Here is a 22,172-nt window from a genome sequence, read left to right as displayed (position 1 = left end):
GTGTAGAGCCCACTTGGGATGTTCTGTCCCCCTCTCTCTCTGCCCCTCCTCGGCTCGCGCTCTCTCTTTCTCTCTCAAAAATGAATAAACATTTAGAAAATGAGTAAAAAAATAAATAAAGCCTGGTTAAATGTGCAAATGTTGGGGAGGGGGAGGGCGAGGGGGAGGTCCAGTTTGGTTGTCAGCCTGGTTGGCCCTTCAGTTCGGTTAAATATGGGGGGGGGGGAGTGGGTGATGGGCATTGAGGAGGGCACCTGCTGGGATGAGCACTGGGTGTTGTATGGAAACCAATTTGACATATTAATAAAAATTAATTATTATATTAATAAATATAATTTTAGAATTATTAAAATTATTATCATATTAATAAAAATAAAATTTTAAAAAGAGAGAGAGAGAGTTTTAGGCCCTTTCAGTTACTACCTGGCCGAGGACAGTTTTGTTGCTTTGTTTTTTAACCGATCAAACGCGCAACCGCGATAAGCCCACGCAGACCTGCCACATGCTCCACCCTCACTAAGGGTGTCCTTCCCCTCGCCCCTCTCAGAAAGCGGGAAGCATAACATCCAGCTGTAACTGCAGAAGCAGGTCAAATAATAAAATGAAACCCAAGAGACATTGAGTGTCCCAAGGCCAGCGTCAGATCATTCGTTCATCACACAATTCAGTCTTTTAATAAGGCCGAAAATGATGGTTAAAAGGAATGATGCTTTTACTTCTAAGCTGAGTGCGAAATAACCATTAATGTCACAGGAGAAATGGGTGCCAATGTTCGTTCTGCAGCTCAGCCTTACGGCTCAGGAGGTCAGAGCGCGGAGTAACCAGGATATAAACAGGACTCCGATGTGGGAGTTCTGGCTCGTTGGCCACACAACTTGGAAGCCGTGTCACCCAGGGCAAGTCGCTTAACCTCTCTGAACATCGTCTCCCTGGGGTGTAAAATGAGGATGGAAAAAACACCTACCTGTCAGGGTTTTTGTGAAGATTCAATGAGGTCTCAGTTCTAAAAATGTTTTGTAGCCAAGAATACACTATGATGATGTATAGGGTTCTTAGTGTCCTTAAATAATTCATTGAATATCGTTCTTAACCTTCTGTCTACCTCCTAAAGCCACTTCCCTAAGGTTTAGCTAAAGCACTCCCCAGCCCTGAGGTCTGCCTATCCCTTCCGTTTTAGATTAGGATTGTTTTCAATAATTCAATGAAAAAAACGTGTATGTTCCGTATCTGAGCCATCCCACCTAAGCCTTTGGAATAGAACTATGGCCTCTGAAACCCAGATCGTTGATGCAGCACAGATATGAACAAGCGATTCCCTGACACCCTTGAGGGTAGGAAGATTGGAGGTGGAGATTGAAAAGCGAGGGAAATCTCCTCCCTCCCCATCCCAACATGGAACAATGCCCCCGCTAAACATTTTCTTCTCTATAATAGAAAAGGTGACTATTTAGCGAACCCTTATCCTATGCCAAACACTGTGCTATGTATTGTTTCATGCGACTTAACAACACCCTGTACTATTATTGGCACCTATAGACAAGAAGACTATAATTAGAATAAGTAGCTTGAGGGGCACCTGGGTGGCTCAGTCAGTTAAGCGTCTGACTTGGCTCAGGTCACGATCTCACAGTTCATGGGTTCGAGCCCCGCATCGGGCTCTGTACTGATAGCTCAGAGCCTGGAGCCTGCTTCCGATTCTGTGCCTCCCTCTCTCTCTGCCCCTCCCCCACTTGTTCTCTCTCTCTCTCTCTCTCTCTCTCTCTCTCTCAAAAAATAAATTAAAAACATCAAAATTTTTTTTAAAAAAGGGATAAGTAGCTTGACCAATGTCACATGGTAGAGTCAGAATTTGAACCCAAGCCTGCCTAATTCCTTTCCTGTTTTTTTTTTTTTCCATTTGTTGATTGATTACGGTAAAACCTTGGATTGCAAGTAGCTCGTTCTGCGACACTGAACATCACGTGATCACCACTGAGCCGATCGTTCTTGAAATTGACTTTGACAGACAAGTGCTTCAGATTACAAGCATGTTTCCACCACGAGTTATGCTTGCAAACCAAGGTTTTGCTGTATTTAACTCCTACATTTTAACTAACTTTGTGTGTCTGTGTTTGCCTTTCTGTTCCTTTATCCTTTCGTTTTTGGATGAGTAGTGTAATGAGTAAGGTAGAGGCTATGGCCGAGATGCCTAAGGCATGGTCACCGTGCTTAAGGAACTGTTCTGATCCACTGCAAGAATGGTGACAGATAAATAAGTCCCTATACGACGTGGAAGAATTTAAAGCGGTCCATAAGGAATGGAGCATTAGCCTTCTTACCGGGAACATGCAAATACCACTCTCTATACGGTGGTTGTTAGGATACAGTGAAAGGCCTATATCGAGCGTTTGGCAAAGACCCTGTCTCACAGAAAATGCTCAGGATGAGGATTTTCTAACGTTGTCAGATAATAACTAGGATACAAAGCTAGGAAAGCAACTCGGCGTCAGATTTCGAGAGCCTTGAATGCTGGTCTAGAGTTTGGACTTCCCGCTTGATAAAAGCAGTTGTGCCAAGGTCAGTGATCATTCTGAAAAGAAATCAGAGCTGACGCTAGCTTGCACTGCCTTTCAACATTCATCATGAGTGAGACGGAGGTGAGGGGCACGGTTGGGACTGGCTTAGAGGGGTTTTGTGTTTGATGCGCTAAAAGGAAAGATGATGTTTTCAAGTTTGATGCCCTGTGCTTTTCCTCCCGCAGTAATTAGTGAATGCCAAAGGCAGCAACTGGAGTCTGTGAGCTACTCTTCTCGCTACGCCCTGGGCCTCTTTTATGAAGCTGGCACGAAGATTGATGTCCCTTGGGCTGGACAGTACATCACCAGTAATCCCTGCACACGCTTCATCTCCATCGATAATAAGAAACGCAATATAGGTCAGTACCCCCATTATTTCCCTTAAATACAGTAACAATGGTGGGTGTAGATCACGACAAATGCTGTTTAATTGAGTGTTGCCATTCTGAACAGAGCAAGCATTTAACTCCAAGCCACAGGGGATAAAATCTAATGTCACGTTTGGCCAATAATAAAATACGCAGTGCAACCAGCACGGTTTTTCAGAAAAATCATTCCCCACATGGTTCGTATTACCAAGTTCATGAAAATCGTGTCAGAAGTTTGAAGATTTCAAAATGGCCCAAAAGTGCGATTGCTTTAATACGGGTCGATCCATATGCAGAAGTATCTCTACTCATTGTGTTTTGTTCGTTTGGCTCTTTTTAAAATTTGGTAAGCACTGCTCTTTCCACTTCCCAGGCTAGAAGTAAAAAAGTGAATTTGCCTGTGTTACGAAAACCCTCCACTTCCGTATAATTTTATTTACCTAACTTTCATCCGGACGACTACACAAAATTGCTTTGTCTACGATATAACGACAACGATACGTAAAATGTTTCGTAAGAGCTTTACTAGAATACTAGGGCTAAAATCTCCACGCCACATTTTTTGTAGAAGGTTGTTATTAAAATTAGATTTGAGGGGCGCCTGGGTGGCGCAGTCGGTTAGGCGTCCGACTTCAGCCAGGTCACGATCTCGCGGTCCGTGAGTTCGAGCCCCGCGTCAGGCTCTGGGCTGATGGCTCGGAGCCTGGGGCCTGTTTCCGATTCTGTGTCTCCCTCTCTCTCTGCTCCTCCCCCGTTCATGCTCTGTCTCTCTCTGTCCCAAAAATAAATAAACGTTGAAAAAAAAAAATTAAAAAAAAAAATAAATAAAATTAGATTTGAATTGCTAGAATAAACATGGTGCTCATCTTAGGAATAAAGGAGAAAGGGTATTCTTATTTGTAGGATTAGCATGGTCCCTGACATACTGCTTTTCTTGAAGAATAAACTGTAATGATGGAAAACGACTAAATTCTTGAAGGGAATCGTCATTTCAATTTGTTGTGTTGTTTTATGGTGCAGGGGATGGTTTCATCAAGCCGTTAGTTAGACGTCTCGCTTGATAAAATCACCAACTAACGTTTCCCGGCTTGCCAGAGCTTTATAATGACAGAACTGGGCTGGAGTATGGTTTTTATATCAGAGCACATGATCTTAGAAAAATGTTTCTTTTATAACTTAAGACTCCCTCAGGGCCAGACTGTTTATGTTAACATGATACCACATATATGTACAATCAGCAGTTCATGAAATGCCCTGTAACAGCAATGGACTAACTATTTTTAACTCTACAACTGCTTTGTTCTAAGAGGAGAATGGCCCTTGATCTTCTCGTGTTGTATGCCACGAATTAGACATTATCCTTTGTGTATTGCTTCATACGATATGCTATCTGACGGCGTGCATGTGGTAATATATAACAGAAAAATCCATTTAAACTCGTTTAAATAACATAAGGTCATTTGTTATATTATCCACTGTGGACTGAATTCCTCTCCAAAATTCTCTCCAAAATTCTTGTGTTGAAGCCCAAATCCTCAGTGTGATTATATTTGGAGATGGCTTTTAGGATGCCATTAAGGTTAAATGAGGTCATAAGGGTGGGGTCCTCATCCAGTATGATCGGTGGCCTTATTAAGTGAGCAAGAGAGAGATCTCTTTCCTTGTGCACATACCAGGGGAAGGTCATGTGAGGATAGTGAGACGGCGAGAAGGGGGGCTGTCTGCGATCAGGAGGAGAGGCTTTACCAGGAACCAAATCAGCTGGCACCTTGATCTTGGACTTCCCAGCCTTTGGAGCTAAGAGAAATAAATAAATAAAAAGAAGGGCGTAGTGGACGCTAGGTTGGCAATATGTAAGCCCAATTCTTTCCAAGCAGAGTCACATCTTATATGGGAGGTAACACATGAAGAGAAGAATCACGGATATTCAAAATTCTCTTTGAAAATCCCTTTAAACGCCATGACATTTCGGAGAGTGACATAACTTTCAGTAAATTGAGTGTAGCCATTTTTCCAGCGTTTAGTAGATTTCAGTTTCTTTGGGTGAGGCCAGATGAAATAGTTGGCTTGCCGATAGAGGACGGAGTGCTATTTTCTGCTGTGAAAGGCACACGGGAAAGGGAAAAACAGCAGTCAGATCTCCTAACAGATTAAATCGCTGTACAAATGAGAGTGGGGTCGTGGGGGAAAACACACACAGTGCATGGCGGTAGCACTTTATTAAAGAGTTGTGCAAATGTGGAAGAGTGCAACGTAAAATATTAATACATTTTCACATGATTGGCAGCATCCGAACCAATCGAAATGAAAAGAAATTTGCGTGTGTGTGTGTGTGTGTGTGTTCGCAACCACACAATTTCAAAGCGGGAAGGCTGGGTGGATTGGAAGCCATGTTTTTGCTACCGCTTCTAAGGTTGCCTCTTCAGACAGCAAAGAAACGCCTGCCTTCCTTCGCCAGTTTTATGGAAAATTAATCTTGGATTATGCAAGTTGTAAATTACAAGAGGCCTGCAGTAATGGCATCCCCTAACATAAAATCTAACTACCTTGCACTTAAGCTTTTTTTTCTCCCTATCTGGGGCCAGGGTGCTAAGTGTGTCTAGTTGAATTCACACGATATAAATGTCCATATAGTGACTCCACTGTATTTTATTGATTTTTAAGTAGCCCAGCAAGAGCTGCCTCTTTATGTTACCGACACTGTCCCACACCCACGCTTTACTTGGAGTGTTGGATTGAATCTAAAACTAATGCCGTAAATGGGCACACTCAACGAATGAAGGGGGGCATTTTTGTTCCGTCAGGGTAAGGCAGCAACAAGATAAAAGGTAACAGGGTTGAGTCCACAAAATACAGTCTGTTGTTAAGTCTTGAAGAGATCCAGAGGAGGAAGGACTAGTGGCCCAGACCAGACAAAGGACAAGGAGTCGTCAACGTCAGAGGTTAGGAATGGTCCGCACCTGCAGAAAGCCACCCCCAGAACCAAATCGCCTGAGGCAGAGGGTCTAAATACCAAGATACATGAGACCTGACTTGAACTATAGACCCCTATTGTTACGGGTAGGATCCATTATACTTGGGTTTGTGTTTCCCCAGATGTGTTCAATGGAACACCAGTTCCTTGATTACGCTCTTTGGAACAGGGTTCTGCCATCACATAAGTTTGCAAAATGCTACCGACTTGGCTTCTAGTTTAAAGTCTCAGGTCATATTATCCAATTAAAAGACATTCCTATAGAAAAGCCTCCTTCTCACTTCATTTCATCTATAACTTCCCAAATGTATTTGACCATGGGATATTTTATTTGAGCACCACACCTACTAATATCCCACAGAAATGGTTCCCCTGGACACCCCTGAGAAACCCTGGCTTCAGACCTGGACAGGAATTGTAGGCCAATAAGGGGGGCAGCAAAGGCTGGCGTGGGAGCCATCGAAAGGAAAATACTGATTTTTTTTTTGAAGATGGAAGAAGCCTGAAACCACCCTGGAACCCACCAAAAGTTGCCTCAAAAGATACTCCTGTCATTCAAGAGATTCCACAGGACTTAGGAGCTCTGTGTTAGGAACCAGGATCAAGGATCAAATATTAGATTTTTTTTTATGTTTATTTATTTTTCTCAGAGTGAGAGAGACAGAGTGTGAGCAGGGGAGGGGCAGAGAGAGAGGGAGACACAGAATCCAAGGCAGGCTCTAAGCTTCGAGCTGTCAACACAGAGCCCGACCCGGGGCTCGAACTCACAGAACCTGAGATCATGACCTGAGCCGAAGTTGGACACCTAACCGACTGAGCTACCCAGGCGCCCCAAGGATCAAATATTAGAACAAAAGATGTTTTTAGTGCTTTTATCACTTGGGAAATTACAAAGATTTTTAGGAGATCTGTGCCGAGAGCCGAAGGGAGATATAGATAGATACAGATATAAATGTAGATATAGATCTAAATATAGATATAGATAGATATAGATATAGATTATATATAGATAGATATAGATATAGATATATAGATTGTTTTTCCTGTTATTTCACACCTCCCGAGAAGATCTCAGAGGTCCTTCTCAAGATCTTATATTTGGAGTTAGACTGGCCAGAGTAAGTTCCTGGATTCAAGTCAGTTCTCCACCTCTTACTAGCTGTGTGATGTTGGATAAATTACTTAACCTCTCTGTTTACTAACCAATAAGATGTGAGGGAAACAAATACCCACCCCAAAAAAGTTGAGGATGAAATGGTTTAAACACATAAAGAGCTTCATGTAGCACTTAACAAATAAGTCAGTATCTATGGTACCTACTGTTCCAACTAACGATGCCAGTCTAGAATCTGAATATTATATTTTCCAAAGCAAAGGGTGTAAATATAAAAGCCTATCTTTGGTAAATGCAACTCTCTGCTACCAGGGCAGATAGGAGGCAGCATGGCCTGAATAAATAAAGTGTAGACGTTACCCTGAAAATGATTGGCCACAGTTTTAGCATCCTTCCCTGTTCACCATCTGGAGGAGTGTTAATGCTAGCAAAAGAGCCAATGGGAAGCAATCTGAGGAGATGAATACAATCTGCAACTCTAGAAATGTGGTGGCCAGTGACCGTAATTACATAGCTTCAATAACTCCCCAAAGGTTTCAATTCAGTTCATCCCAAAAGAAAACAAACAAATGAACAAACTTTTTCATGTCATGGAATTTATACCTGCAAGAACTTTATTATTAGGGATCCTTGAGTAACAAACACTAAGATAATGTGTATTGCCTTTAATTGCTGTTTTACAAAAGGTGCAGAAATGTTATTCCGTAGAGCTGTTTAATACATCAACTCTTTCTAAAAGACAGGAGCATGATATAAAATCCCATAAATAATTGGGATGAGCCTGGGGCCTTAAATCTAGTCATCTTGGGTTTGCTTAAGGGAGTTTATGATTGGGTCGCCTGGGTGGCTCAGTCGGTTGAGTGTCTGACTTCGACTCAGGTCATGATCTCATGGTTTCATGGGTTCCAACCCCACGTCGGGCTCTGTGCTGACAGCTTGGAGCCTGGAGGCTGCTTCGGATTCTGTGTCTCCCCCTCTCTCTGCCCCTCCCCTGCTCATGCTCTGTCTCTTTCTCTCAAAAGTAAGTAAACGTTAAAAAAAGGGGAGTTTATGATTATTTCCGTTAAGCAGAGAGCTGCGCCGTTGACAACATAAAGCGGCCTGCTTTAGGACGCAAATAAACGTGGAATTATTTCTCCCTAAACCTGCAGACAATGCAATCCACATAGGTAGCACTTTATAAGAACAAAAGAGCAGGAGGGAGAAGAAGGAAATGGGGCTATAGCGAGAAAGGGAAAGGAAAAAAAAAGAACTGTAATCATGAAAAACGGTCAGGTTTCCTGTTCGGGTTTTTGTTTTATTTATTTATTTATTTATTTATTTATTTGAATATTTGAATATATTTATTTTTTTTAATATGAAATTGATTGTCAAATTGGTTTCCATACAACACCCAGTGCTCATCCCAAAAGGTGCCCTCCCTCCTCAATGCCCATCACCCACCTTCCCCTCCCTCCCACCCCCCATCAACCCTCAGTTTATTCTCAGTTGTTTTTTTTTTAATTTTTTAATGTTTATTGACTTTTGAGAGAGACAGACAGGCAGACAGAGTACAAGCAGGGGGAGGGGCAGAGAGAGTGGGAAACACAGAATCTGAGGCAGGCTCCAGGCTCTTGAGCTGTCAGCACAGAGCCTGATGCTGCTCGAACTCACAAACCGCGAGATCATGACCTGAGCCAAAGTCGGACACTTAATCGACTGAGCCACCCAAGCGCCCCTATTCTCAGTTTTTAAGAGTCTCTTAGGGTTTGGCTGTCTCCCTCTCTAACTTTTTTTTTTTTTTCCTTCCCCTCCCTCACGGGCTTCTGTTAAGTTTTGTTTTAAAATACCAACTCCAGAAGCAGAGCTCTCTGGTAAAATAGCAGTGACCATCTTAAAATAACTGGCAATAGCCAGTTACAAAATGCATGATACGATGTCTTGTGTAATAGATGTAGTCATTTGTGACTCCATTATGTAACGGCTGCTGTCCACATAAAGACAATTACCAAACAGCAAATACTAATTACAAATATCCATCTCATCATTACAGTGATGTCACAGAGTGTCACATGACTGTAATATTAAAATCTTGGGGTGATGTCTCAGGAGGAAAAACATATATGTGTGTGTATACCTGTGTATGTACATAGACGTAAAAATAAATAACTGTTGTCACTTAAATCCTTGGGTTTCGAATTACGAAATTGACTGATCTCATTTCACGTAATATTTGCCGATTCCAAAATCAAAAAGAATTTTCTTTGGGGGATAACATAACTGAGCCCAATTGGAAGGAGGACATTTGCCTGCAAAGTGCGAACAAACAACAGATCCCTTTGAGCCCCTGGTTTCCCCATCAGGCTGTCCTCGGTGGCAAAGATTTGCATCCCAGATAGCCTGTCCTCTCACTTGCCAAGCAAATGAACTCCTATGAAAATCAGTGCCAGACATGGAGGGAAAGTGGAAAAGCAGCTAAATATATAACATCAGAAACAAACTTTAAAAATATCCTGTGGAGTGTGTTACCGGGAAAATATATTTTATGGAGGTTTCTTTCAGAGAAACCGAACTCAGAAATATCTGATTTATATGTTTCCATTCTCAATTTGCTGAGCAGTTTTTTTTTAAATTTTTTCTTAATATTTATCTTTGAGAGAGAGACAGCGCAAGCAAGGGAGGGGCAGAGAAAGAGAGGGAGACACAGAATCCGAAGCAGGCCCCAGGCTCTGAGCTGTCAGCACAGAGCCTGACGCCGGGCTCGAACTCACGAACTGTGAGATCATGACCTGAGCCGAAGTCAGACGCTTAATCAACTGAGCCACCCGGGCGCCCCGCTGAGCAGTTATTTATAAATATGCCTCGAATGCCTCTGTGCCGGACACTGCGCTAAGAACTAAGGATTCTTAGTCCCCACCCTCACGAAATGAAGTTCCATGAAGTCTACTCACATGAGGAATTTTGAAGGAAAGAGATCCCAAGTCTGTTGGGCGAGTGACTTAGAGTCAAGGAAGCGTCCTCATAATATAAATGGACGCACTGATACATACAATATAGAGAACGTTAACTCACATCTGTAATCAAAACGGTGGCTTTGAAAAATCAAAATCATGGGTGCCACCCAGGCACCCCAATAATATGAGCTTCTAAAAGAGCACCTAAGACCTTTTGTCGACATGAAGCCCATAATCTTCTTTCTTTAGGTGAAGAAATGAAAGATGGGGGGGTATGAAACATTGAAATCCATGAATAAATCAGAAACTTTAGCCTGGCCCATTATTTAACTTTCTCCCAGGGCTACTAAAAAGTTCAATAGATACAAACAAGTCATGAAATGTCCGCGAGGCAGTGAACAAAAGGGGAAGGAAAGTCCGGAGGCTACAGCTTCCTGGCATTTCTATGACTACAAACAACGACGAATTACAAACTTACGTAGCAGCCACACTAAGAAGGGAATCTTAAACATTAAATATTCTAAATCTCTCTTTGTGTCAACCTTCCACCTTTGTGCTCTGCCTGCCCTGCTCTCTGAAAATGGTATTTTCGCTTGGGCTGTCGGTCTGAAGTCGTGGCTGTCAGGCGGAGATTTGCCAAAGACTTTTATGTTGGCCCAGAATTGGTTTTGAACGTAGGAGCCAGATATGCTGGTGACTGCGTGTGGCTTTATCCACTGTTAGTGGGGCGAAAGGCAGGAGGGAGAATCGGGTGATGGTTTGTGGTGAATGGGTGTATGGATCTGAAATTTACAGGTCATAGACGAGAACAGAAGAAAAAGGGAGGAAGGCCGCCATTACTGCTGCTGGTTTAGAAGAGGGGAAAAAATACCCTACGTTGGCTTGGTGAGGAGGTGAGGAAGGCCAGTGAACAGCAAGGGGGGAAAGATCGGCAGAAGGGCACAGGTGGGAATTGCCACAGCCTTTCTGACCTCTCTGCCTAACAAAGGTCGTATAACTTTTTTCATGTGATGAAAAAAAAAACCCCTGCTGCGTTAAATGTAATAACGTCTAATTTTGGCTATGTGTGATCACAGTCCTTTTAAGGGATGGTTCTTTTGTCTGCTGAGCACCCAGAAGAGATGAGATGCCAATCGGGAGTGGAAATGGAGAGCTGAATTTCTTTGCTTAATTGAGGAGAAAATCTCAGACATCCCGAGACAATGGGGAAGGCAGGGGGCAGAGAGGGGGAAGAGGAAAAAGAAAACCAGGTGGTGAAAGGCTCTGGCTTGACCTCAGGGATGACTGACCGTGTGGACTTGTGACTTTTTTGCTGGGTGACTTGATCTGTGACCCCTCCCATAGCCCCCTACGACCCCACAGAGCCCCGGATTCAGCGACTGCTTTAAACCCACACTGGCTTTTTATTGGGGGTCCTGTGGAGTAAGTCAACACAGTCCAGGCACTTTTTGGAATATCTAGGACGAAATCAGGTAGGAACTTTGAGGCTTCTTCAGGTTCATTTCTAAGCAGAAGCTTGGAGCATGGCGAGCCCACATCCGTTTGAGAACCTTATTTTGAATCAAGACGGGACTTCTCATCCTTTGGACGTCAAGCCAACCCAACTTGCTGCTTCCATAATACCTATGACCGTCTCAACCCGTTGGGAGAACTTGGAATTAAGAAAAAACTGTCTCCGTGGGACTGAACTGTTCTGAAGGATCTTGAAGTTAAGTCCGTACTGTGGTTTGAGGGGAAGCTGTCAACACGTTGGGTTAGAAGCCAAGGCTCAAAATGATGTGCTGTGCTCTGCTTCCCAGACAAGTGCCTGTTTTTCATCATTCTGGAGGCATCTCTCAACCTCTGAAAGTTGAGAACAGTCTTGTAAAGCTGCATAACGCTTAGACAGCTTGTGAGCCTCCGGTCCTGGGAGATAGTGTAGACTGCTGAGGTGGACGAGAGCTTGACGAATCTCAATTCTGGTCCATTTTTATGTGGGACTATGATGACGTCGATCGCAGGGGTGGGACTTTTCCTTTGCCCAGAGCTCCCTCAGAAAAGATTTCACCATTTTCCTCCCTGTCAAGAATTCCTCCTAAGGTCAGTCTAAACATCTCATGGGCTGAAGAATTGATGGGCCCCATTGGCAGAGCCTGCTGCTTTCTCCAGAATTAGAAGTTCTTTCCTGGGGACCCCTTGGTGGCTCAGTAGGTTAAGCGTCTGACTTCAGCTCAGGTCATGATCTCGCAGTCCGCGGGTTCGAGGCCCGTGTCGGGCTTTGTGCTGACAGCTCAGAGTCTGGAGCCTGCTTCGGATTCTGTGTCTCCCTCTCTCTCTGTCCCTCCCCAGCTTGGTCCCTGTCTCTCTCTCTCTCTCTCAAAAATAAATAAAGGTTTAAAAAAAACTTAAAAAAAAAAAAAAGAAGTTCTCTCCTGTAGCAAGATACATGACATGGTCCATTATGCATTCTATTCATCAGCTGATCCCCCTTATCTGAATCAAGACTGAAAACAAGAGATAGACTCTGGCATCACAGCATAACAAGAGTACGTATTTGGCGCTCAATAATTTGCTGAGCTCGTCATCCTCAATGCACCTTTGAGCTACCCTTCCCTGGTCCTGAGAATTAATACGTCACTGGCACTGGGAATTAGTACATCGGCACTGGTCACCCACTTAGCAGGCAAGGAAAAGTAATGGCTAGTCAGCCCATTGTTCATCCCTAGAACAATCTAGGGATCTGTTACCGGTGCCCTTTAAATCATGGAAAATAAATTATCTTTCTTTGTAATTGCTGAACGTGGAAGCCTTTGAAAAGCATATGTGAGTTCTTGGCAATGAGGATGATGAGAAGCCTCTTCGGGAGGCTCTGTGCCATGCCTTAAACATTGGGACTAGTTGGCTAGACCATCTCACAGGTATTGCCGGTAAGACCTGGACATTTCATGGAGCCCTCTCCCCAAAGAGGTTCAAGTACCCTCAGTAACAATTTTACCGTGGTCTCTAGGGAACAGACATCTATTTCGAATGATGCCTTATAACACAGACCTTGATTTCCAAGGTTATGCTTCAGAGGCTCTCGCTGTTCTCTTTGGGAAAGATAATTCTTTTTAATACTTGGATAAAGAGCAACTGTGCTCCAGCTGAAATATTTAACTTACAATATATGTGATAAGCTCTGCAAATGTGTCATTTGTCTGCCACAGTCTGGCAGATATCCCTTTTGTATATCCCAATGGCATTGAAATGAAATGGTATCTTGCATAAAAAACCTTGCCATAGACGATGAATTCACATTCACCCAAGCTTCAGGAGTGATGAGTTCTTCACTGTTGAATTCATGACCTGGCTTTTATTACCACAGAGGGTCAGAAATGACCGGTATTATCCAGCATGATGCAATGAGCTTTGCAGTCACGTAGACCTAGAGTGGAATTAGAACTCAACACTCCAAATTAGGTTGAGCCATTTGTATTGCTTTAGTCTTGGTGGATTAAAAATGTTTGAATACCAGGGGCGCCTGGGTGGCTCAGTCAGTTAAGCATCCAGCTCTTGATCTCAGCTCAGGTCATGATCTCACGGCTGGTGGGATCGAGCCCTGCGCTGGGCTCTGCACTGGGGTGGTGGAGCCTGCTTGGGATTTCCTCTCTCTCTTTCCCTCTCTCTCGTTCTCAAAATGAATAAATAAACTAAAGAAAAAAAAAGAAAATGGTTGAATACCAGCCTTTCCATGGGACTCAACCTCAAAGCTCTGTAACCATGAGCGAGTTTCGTACTCTCTCTAAGCTTCAGTAACCTGGACTGTGAGTATGAGGCTAATAACGTCTCCCAGGAATGTTGTAGGGGTTGAGTGCGACGGTATTTCCAAAATTCCTAGTGCCACCTAGTACTAGGACAGAAAATGCTGTCTTTATAGTTGTCGTCACATAGAAGTTGTTTTACAGTCTCAGTCTATTATACAAACTTCTTTGATTTTGAGAAAGAGAAGAGAAAAGGAAATTGCCAGGGGTACAAATTTAATTAAATTATATTATCTTTTGGGGCGCCTGGGTGGCTAAGTTGGTTAAGTGTCCAACTTCAGCTCAGGTCCTGATCTCGTCGTTCCTGAGTTCGAATTCCTCGTCGGGCTCTGTGCTGACAGCTCAGAGCCTGGACCCTGCTTCGGATTCTGTGTCTCCCTCTCTCTGCTTGTACTCTGCCTCCCTCTCAAAACTAAGTGGACGTTAAAAACAAGTATATTATCTTTCATCAAAAATAATAACACATATTTTTTGGGGGGTAAACGATACCTCTTTACCTGAATAAGGTATTGAGGGACAGCATTAAATTAGATGTGGTTCTTCTTTCTTTCTGTGGAATCTCGGGTGACATTTTGCATGCACCTGAGTCCAAAAAAATTTACACGACAGCATCTCTGAGAAAAGTAAGACACTGGAGTTAGGTCGTCAGCAAATCAAAGGGCCGAGACAAACGTGAGAGCAGGTTTCGAAGGCGGACCGCAGGGTCTCCCCACAGGAAATCGCTGCATTGTGTTTTGTAAGCACTTTATGTCAGTTAGCATTTTTAGCTCTGTCCAGAATCACCAGTCCATCATTTTGCTCAGATATGACATTATTGTGTCAATTTCACCTAAAGAGCCCTTTAGTTTATTACGAGTGACTTTCTTGTTTTTAAGTGAGCTGAAGAGGCTTTGATATGCCCTCTAAAGATCACATGTGGGCCCTACTAGTTTTAATGACCATTGCCCCTACAGACTTCATATATGTGCTCGTTTAGATAATGAGAAGTATCCGTATGTACCTTACAGGTCACTGGATTCCCTGCATAATATGAATGAATATTAAACATGGGAATCTGAAAAGAATATATTGAAATTCTATTAATATTTATAACCGGTCTGTGGGACTAGGGGAATTCTTCAGTATAAAATATTCCAAATTCATGTTTGTAAGAATGAAGCATCCTTGAATTTAAAATACAGTTTTCCTCATTGAAATAGATGTCTATTATCCATATACCTGGTGAAATCTTTGTTGTTAATGTTATATATCCTTACATTATTTAATAGAGTCAGGAAGGGCATTTTTGGAACCTTGAGCTCAACCGAACCTAACTCGTTCTTTTTTATTAAAAATAAAATGTCTGTTTGTTCCATTTTCCGCCATCTCTCTTCATAATAATGGTTTCTCAGTAGTAGCTAATAATATCATAAAGATTATAGTCCCTTTGATTGAGGAACTTTTGCCAAAACCGAGATTCAATCTTTTATTTTTCTGTGAAAATATAACAAGGAGAATAATTCCGCTGGTCTTATTAGTAAAGGAGGTAAGATTGTCCTCAATAAACCAGTAAATTTCCTCTATGAAAAGGACCAGAAATATTTGGACACAATCATAAATAAAATCTTCACCATCTGCTTAGTGTCGGTTGTTGTAAGTCAACATTTTATAATGTGAACACTAAAGCTTCCCTTTAATGCACTACTTGAACTAGAGCAAAGCTTTAGGTCAAATCGTCCAGCCCAGAGATGTAGTTCATCCACTCACAGAATCCTTTGGATCAGCTACAAACCTACAGCTGAGCCCAGTTTCACAACTACGGCGATCAAGTGATATTCTTAGAGGCAAACCAGTCTGCTGGTTCAAGGGGAAAACCTTGCCCAATTTGGGAAAAGGGTCCAATCATAATACCACTTAACACACAACATTTCATATACGGCGCGATGAGGGGGAGGCCAAAATAACAACGTATCGTGGGGGATGGCTGCTGATTGCTGCTGAGTTCTGGGAAGGCACAGCTCACAGGGGTTATCATCAGAGAAGAACAGGGCTTTCACACCGCAGAATAACTCCAAGAACTCGAGCCCGAGTGCCAGTTAGGACAAATCCTCTGCTCTGGGGACCTGGGTAGGGCCCAATTAAAGGACTATTGAAATCCTTCCGTTTTTCCTTTTGGCAGGTGCCAATAAAAGCTGCAACAGGCTGAAAATCTCCTTGTGCCTCAGGATAAATAGATGTTTTCACAGAACTTGGGAGGTCTTAGCCAAAGAAAAAACTTCTCCCAAACAGATCCTAAAATATATGCTGTTCCCCTAAACATGGCCCCTTTCTTTAAAAGGGCAGAATCGATGGAATGTATGGAACTTTTTTTACAGTTTACTTATTTATTTTGAAAGAGAAGAGAGAGAGTGAGTATGGGAGGGACAGAAAAAGGGAGAGAGAGAGAATCCCAAGCAGGCCCCAATGTGGGGCTCGATCTTACCGAACCATGAGATCGTGACCTAAGCTGAAATCCAGAGTCAGATGTTTAACCGACTGAGCCACCCAGGTGCCCCTGGAATTTATGGAATTTTTTTAAGGAATTAATGCAAGGAACATAGAGGAAAGATTATTCCAGCCCTGGACAGCAAGTAGAATTCAGAATATGCTCGCCAGAGTTGCCTTACTCCCTTTTTAAAAACTATATATGTTAACATCAAACTTAACATATGCAGCACTGGCTCTTGATTGCCTGTCTTCAAAATTCAGAATTTGTTCCCTTCTCTAATCTTCTGTGTTTCTGAAAATGGAGCCACCAATCTCCTAGCTCCTTAGCCAAAAAACAGGAACCGTCCTTGGTTTCTTCCTCTCCTTTGCCCCAATATCCAACCTGTGACCAAATAAATCATACTGATCTTGCTTCCAAAACAGACGTCGAACTCACTTCTCTGCATCATCACTGTCACAACTGAGACACCATCTTATTTTAACGGGCCTCTCTGCGCTGTCCCTTTCTGGTTCATTCTTCAGAGCCAGAATGGTCTTCTTAAAACACACATCTGTTCAAACCACTCACTTTCCCATTCAGAGCCCTTTGCTGCTTTCCCTTTGCACCAAGTGCTAAATCTCAAATCTTTATCATGACTTACAGGTCCTGAATGACCTAGAGCAGGGGTCACACACATTTTCTGTAAAGGCCAGATGGTGAATACTTTGGACTCTGTAAGCCATACAGTCTCTGTCACGACTGCACCGATCTCCTGGTGTAACAAAAGCTACAGACATTATAGAAAGGATTGGACGTGGCTATGTTCCAATAAAACTTTATTTACCAACACAAATGGCCGTCCGGATTTGGCCCAAGGACCTTCTTTGACCAACCCCTCATCTAACACATGCTGATTTCAGCAGCTGCTCACCCCTTAGCTTACTTAGCCCTCCTGACACATCTCTCATTCCTGCCGTGGTGTTGCCCACTCAAGACCATCGCCCATTCTGTTCTTCCTGGGCAGACTGCCTGTCTCAGTGTCTGCAGAGACCATTCCTGAATTCCTGATTTAACTAGGTTTAATTATCAGTAACCATACATTGATTTGTGCAAGCCCTTGCTTAATGTCCACTTTACCTTTCAGTTGTGAGATCCGCGAATGGAAAGACTGGATTTGCTTTGCCCATCTTTGAATCTCCAGCACCTGGAACAGTGCTTCACATACAGTCATTTCTTAATTAAATGTTTGCTAAATTTAGAATGAATTAATGAGATCTCATCAAAACATGGAAGAAAACAAAAGATAACAATTTGGGCTCAGGTCTGAAATACAAGTTGCTTTAAGTCTGTGAATTTCCAGGGCATTTTATTGAAAAAGTTCTGCACTTGAAATCAACAATAGGTACAAGTCAGGGTAATTAATAGGCACGTCCCTGAATCTTAATGCTACGGAGGCACTTGTGGCTGACACACTGTGACTTACACAAAGTCATACGCAGGTCAGGCAGCCCGTCTTCATCCTGTAGCTCTGCCATCTGGAACCTGAGCCCGGAAGGTCTAAAGGTCCACGTGGAGGTAAGAAAGAGATGGAGGAGGCCCATGGCTTTTAACCGACTTGGACTGGATGTGCCACGCTTCGCTTCCCCTCGTAATCCACTGACCAAAACTAGTTACGTGGCTCCAGCTTAGCTGCCAAGCAGGCTAGGAATGGTCAGAGAGCTCAAGGACCACCGTAACAATGAACTCCCTGCACCAGCGAACATAACAAGCAGTTCAAATAGATTTCCTAATATTAAATAAAACTGGCTACCTACAGGTATGCTAAACCCCATATCCTGGTACGTTACCAATATTTTTATATATATTCTACCAGCTTAAAAAAGCTTTTCTTACATGTTAATTTACCTTGTTTATGGTAACATCTCGGTGGTAATTACCAGTGCCTTACTCTCATGTCACCCTCAGATACTGTCCTACAAAGACTTTTAATGTTTAGTAGAGGAAAATGCTCGCTTTGTAACAATTTCATGATATGACCGTGATTTTCCTATAGACTTTATAAGCTTCAGTCATTTAAAAATAATCCTATGGCACGTTTCGTTATAAAAGGAAAAAAGATCATAGTCCAAAGATTGACTGTAGGAGAGCGATCTTTCCAAGGAAAGAAATCTATGTCGTTTCTCTTTTGCCTCCTAAATTATTTATGTCTATATAGGTGATTCGTCAGTCATACATTCAATCAACATTTACTGCATTCCCACACCTGGGCATCATTCTAGGGGTTCAGGTAAATGAGACACTTCTCTTAGTGCTTGCATTGAACGGGGAATATTAAAACATATTTGAACATGATAATAAGTAAAATTTCAACAGTGTTTATTTTATTTATTTTCTAAATTTTTTAAGTATTTATTTTTGAGAGAGAGAGAGAGAGAGAGAGAGGGAGAGAGAGAGAGAGAAAGCGTGAGTGGGGGAGAGGCAGAAAGAGAGGGGGACACAGAATCCAAAGCAGGCTCCAGGCTCTGAGCTGTCAGCACAGAGCCCAATGCGGGGCTCGAACCCATGAACCGTGAGATCACGACCTGAGCCAAAGTCGGATGCTTAACCAAGTGAGCCACCCAGGCACCCTCAATAGTGTTTAATCCGATATTCTCTTGTTCCCTTATTTTATTTTTGCAAACTTTTTGAGGATCTGTACTTTGAGGTCGATGTAATGTTTGTGGAATTGAGGTATCTGTATCTCCATGAGACATTGTCTTTTCATCTGGCCAGTAATTCTTGTTGGATCTTTGACAATCCTTGAGTTACACTTACAGGAATATAAAAATGTACCTTGTTTTAAAGGGATAATAATAAACATGTCTTGTCCATCAAAAAAGGTAGAAACATTTCTATAATTTGAAATCAGTCTCCCGATTTACATAGCTTGCTCGAAGGCGCTCGTCTGGAGAGATCCGTCTCTGGCACAAAACCAGACCTTCTTCTTGCACATGCAAATAAAAGCAGAAACCTAAGGAAAGATGGAGAGCACGGGACTCAAACGTGAGTCCCTGTTGGCCAGGTGGCGGACTTCCCTTAGACGTAACCTCCTGAGGGTCTTTAGCAGGGAGTCTGTCGATCTGCAAGGGCTCATCTTTGCCGTGGAATCTGGAAATCTTACCTCCTTGGTTTCCCACAATGGGAAGCTTCAAAAACTTGTTTCCTCTGTAAAGGCCAGAATTATTGGAAAGATCATCAGAGCTGACAATTTAGTTGTAAATGTGATTGGAAAAATCAAGTCCTGAAAAGGTGGTGGGGGAAGCCTAGGGGAAATGTTACCTAAGACCCTACTGATGTAGAAATACATATGAATTTTGAGCTCTGATTTACACAACGTGTATCTGGGTTTGGGGATGCCATGCATGTGTTTTACAGCTTAAGTCACCCCTTCCCTCTTGATATGTCAGTGTATACATACATATCAGCTTGCGTGTGTGCTGATTAGATCTTAAATTACAAATAAGGACATGTTTGGGGCCCCTGGGTGGCTCGGCCCGTTGAGCGTCTGACTTCAGCTCAGGTCACGATCTCACGGTTCGTGAGTTCCAGCCCCATGTTGAGCCCTGTGCTGAACAGCTTGCAGCGTGGAGCCTGCTTCACGTTCTCTCTCTCTCTCTCTCTCAAAAATAAATAAACCTTTAAAAAAAATAATGAAAAAAATACGGACAGGTTTTTCCTCCATTACAACTTGCTTCTGTGTAAGAAGCAAAGAGAAGTTTTCTACAGCTGTAATTTAAAACAACTTGCGTCAGGAGTTGGGAAAGTTAAAAGAAATGAAATGAAAACCAGAATGTTGTTCCACCTCTGGAAGCCTCACGCCCGCCATCTTTATTAAGCTGTGCTAAGGGCCTGACGTGTTTTATTGTGCATCATCTTTGCTACAACTCTATGAGGTAAATCGTATTATCCGTACTTTATAGATGAGGAAGCTAAAGCTTAGGGAAATCAAGTAAAACCATGACTTCAGCCTGAGCTTTCTTTGTCTCTAAATCATTCTGTTTTGATAAAAGCAAAAATCTCTGTCCTGGAACTCCTAAGGAAAACTCCCCACAGAGACTTCCCTAGTTCACCACCCACCCTCCCATACATTGAGATTCATCCATACCTGGAAACAAGACTCTCATTTTTTAGATTCTTCTCCAACCTATGCTTTCTGTCATATTGAAAACAACAGTGGCTTTTAAAATTCGTTTCTGAACGATGAGATATTAACACCAAACGTGTTATCTGGGGTTTCACCTGCTCCCCTCCCCGACTTCCCAGATTTGTGCTCACCGGACCCTCAAGGGCGCACCTCTTCCCCCAGCCCTACCAGGCCAGTCCAAGCTCCGCCAGCACCTGCCCCCATCGAGAATCCCAGACATGCACGAACTCAGAAGTCTAGTTTTCCTACCATCGCTCGTGTGACAAATGACATTCACGCTCACAGCGCCCTTCATGGGGGCAAGTCAAGTTCTTAGGAATCCCGAGAGGCCTGCCGTTCTTTCGCTGTCAAGATCACATCTGTCAAAGTACACGTAAGCGAAAGTAATGTTATTTTCAGAATAAACCTGAATCCAACTTCATATACCTCTGCAAAGCGCGATAGTCGCAATTCTGGGTCCGTTCGCTTCACTCTTGTTAGTTACGCATCCTCTCCCACAGAACTGTGACACCTGAGAATTGTGTATCCATTTCAGCGTGTGAACCGAGTATGTCTGGCGTTGCCGAGAGCTGTTCTCGGTGTCATAGCAGAGCTGTAACCAAGGACCAAGATGTCCCCAAACCGTGTGGCACCTGTTGTGACCATACTACAAACTAGCTCATTGTGTTTAGGCTCAAAAGTGGGATGGAGATTAAGGTCCTCAAATCTAGGGCATACTCAAAGATGGAGAAAGCTCGGAGGAAGGGAAACATGTTCATCGCCCGGGTCCTGTGGGTTCTTAGTTTTTAGTCTCTGAGGACCAGGAGTTTCTACCATGGTGACAACGGGGAGTGACCAGCACTGCCAACTGGACCTCCATTTGATAGACTCATGGCAAATCAAAGCTGGAAGGAAACTTGAAAGAATGGACTAGGCCCATGAAGCATTTTTCTCATAATTACTTGGTCAAGCTTTTTAAAGAAACTGCTACAATCTAACCTTTATATCCTGGAGATATAGAGGAAACTTAAAGGCAGGTGGGAAGAGAGGACAGAAGGAAAGGAAACAGGCATTTGTGGGAGGAAACCACAAGTGCCAGCCAGAGTACTAGATGCTTCACACGTTTAAGATCGCTCAGACTGCAAGTGACATAAAACCCAACTCAGAGGGAACATGCCAAAAAGGGGAATTTATTGGTACTGTTTCTGAAAACTCCAGGAGTCAAGCTGCAGAACTGTACAAATAGTAACGCTGTCTGGACGGATTCAACCAACATCATAAAGACTTAGCTTCTGTCCATTTCTTGACTCAACCTTCTGCTGATTTAGATTCATTTATGGTGAACTACTGGATGACACCAAGCATGTCAGGGCCAAGTTGCAAAAAGAACCCATTTTCTGGAAGCTCAACAGTATTCCTGGAATTGAACCTCGCTGGCCTGATTGGCTCAGTGTATGTACCCATTGCGGAACCAATCACTGTGACCAGGTGGGATGGGTTAACTGAGCAGTTCAACCTGGACTACCTTCGCCAGGGATGAATGTGGGAGAGGGTTAACCCCTTACATCAAAATTTGGGTACTGTTGCCACAGAAGAGCCAGTGGATGCCGAGCAGGTGACGTCGGCCGCGTAGACATTCACCCCTGTGATTGTCATAACTGACCTGCAGGTGAATTTTACCGTGTCTTCTCTTTAAGATTCTGGGCTCCTTGAATCTATTAAATAGAATTGCAGGTAGAAGACCTTCACCGTGTGTGAACTGGGTTGAGCCCCTTTATAAGACCCAAAGCCGGTCCAATAGGAAAAGAAATAGGGAAGTGAATTTGTGCAGGCAATGTGTA

The 22,172-nt window shown here is 43.0% G+C and overlaps 1 protein-coding gene across 12 annotated transcripts in view; it reads left to right on the top strand.

The window, feature by feature from the left end:
- Nucleotides 1-22,172, top strand: part of RNLS (renalase, FAD dependent amine oxidase) — a 332,808-nt gene that overhangs the window by 202,286 nt on the left and 108,350 nt on the right. For all 12 annotated transcript variants that reach the window (XM_086679516.1, XM_086679523.1, XM_086679518.1 and 9 more), the window contains exon 5: nucleotides 2,741-2,914. In XM_086679516.1, the coding sequence (XP_086535642.1) occupies nucleotides 2,741-2,914 (174 nt within the window). The remainder of the gene's footprint in view (nucleotides 1-2,740; nucleotides 2,915-22,172) is intronic.

This window comes from Puma concolor, chromosome D2, assembly GCF_028749965.1.
Source record: "Puma concolor isolate L17-30 chromosome D2, mPumCon1.1.hap2, whole genome shotgun sequence".
Lineage (NCBI taxonomy): Eukaryota > Metazoa > Chordata > Mammalia > Carnivora > Felidae > Puma > Puma concolor.
Note: the sequence above shows the minus strand (reverse complement) of the source record. Positions and strands in the feature narration are given on the sequence as shown.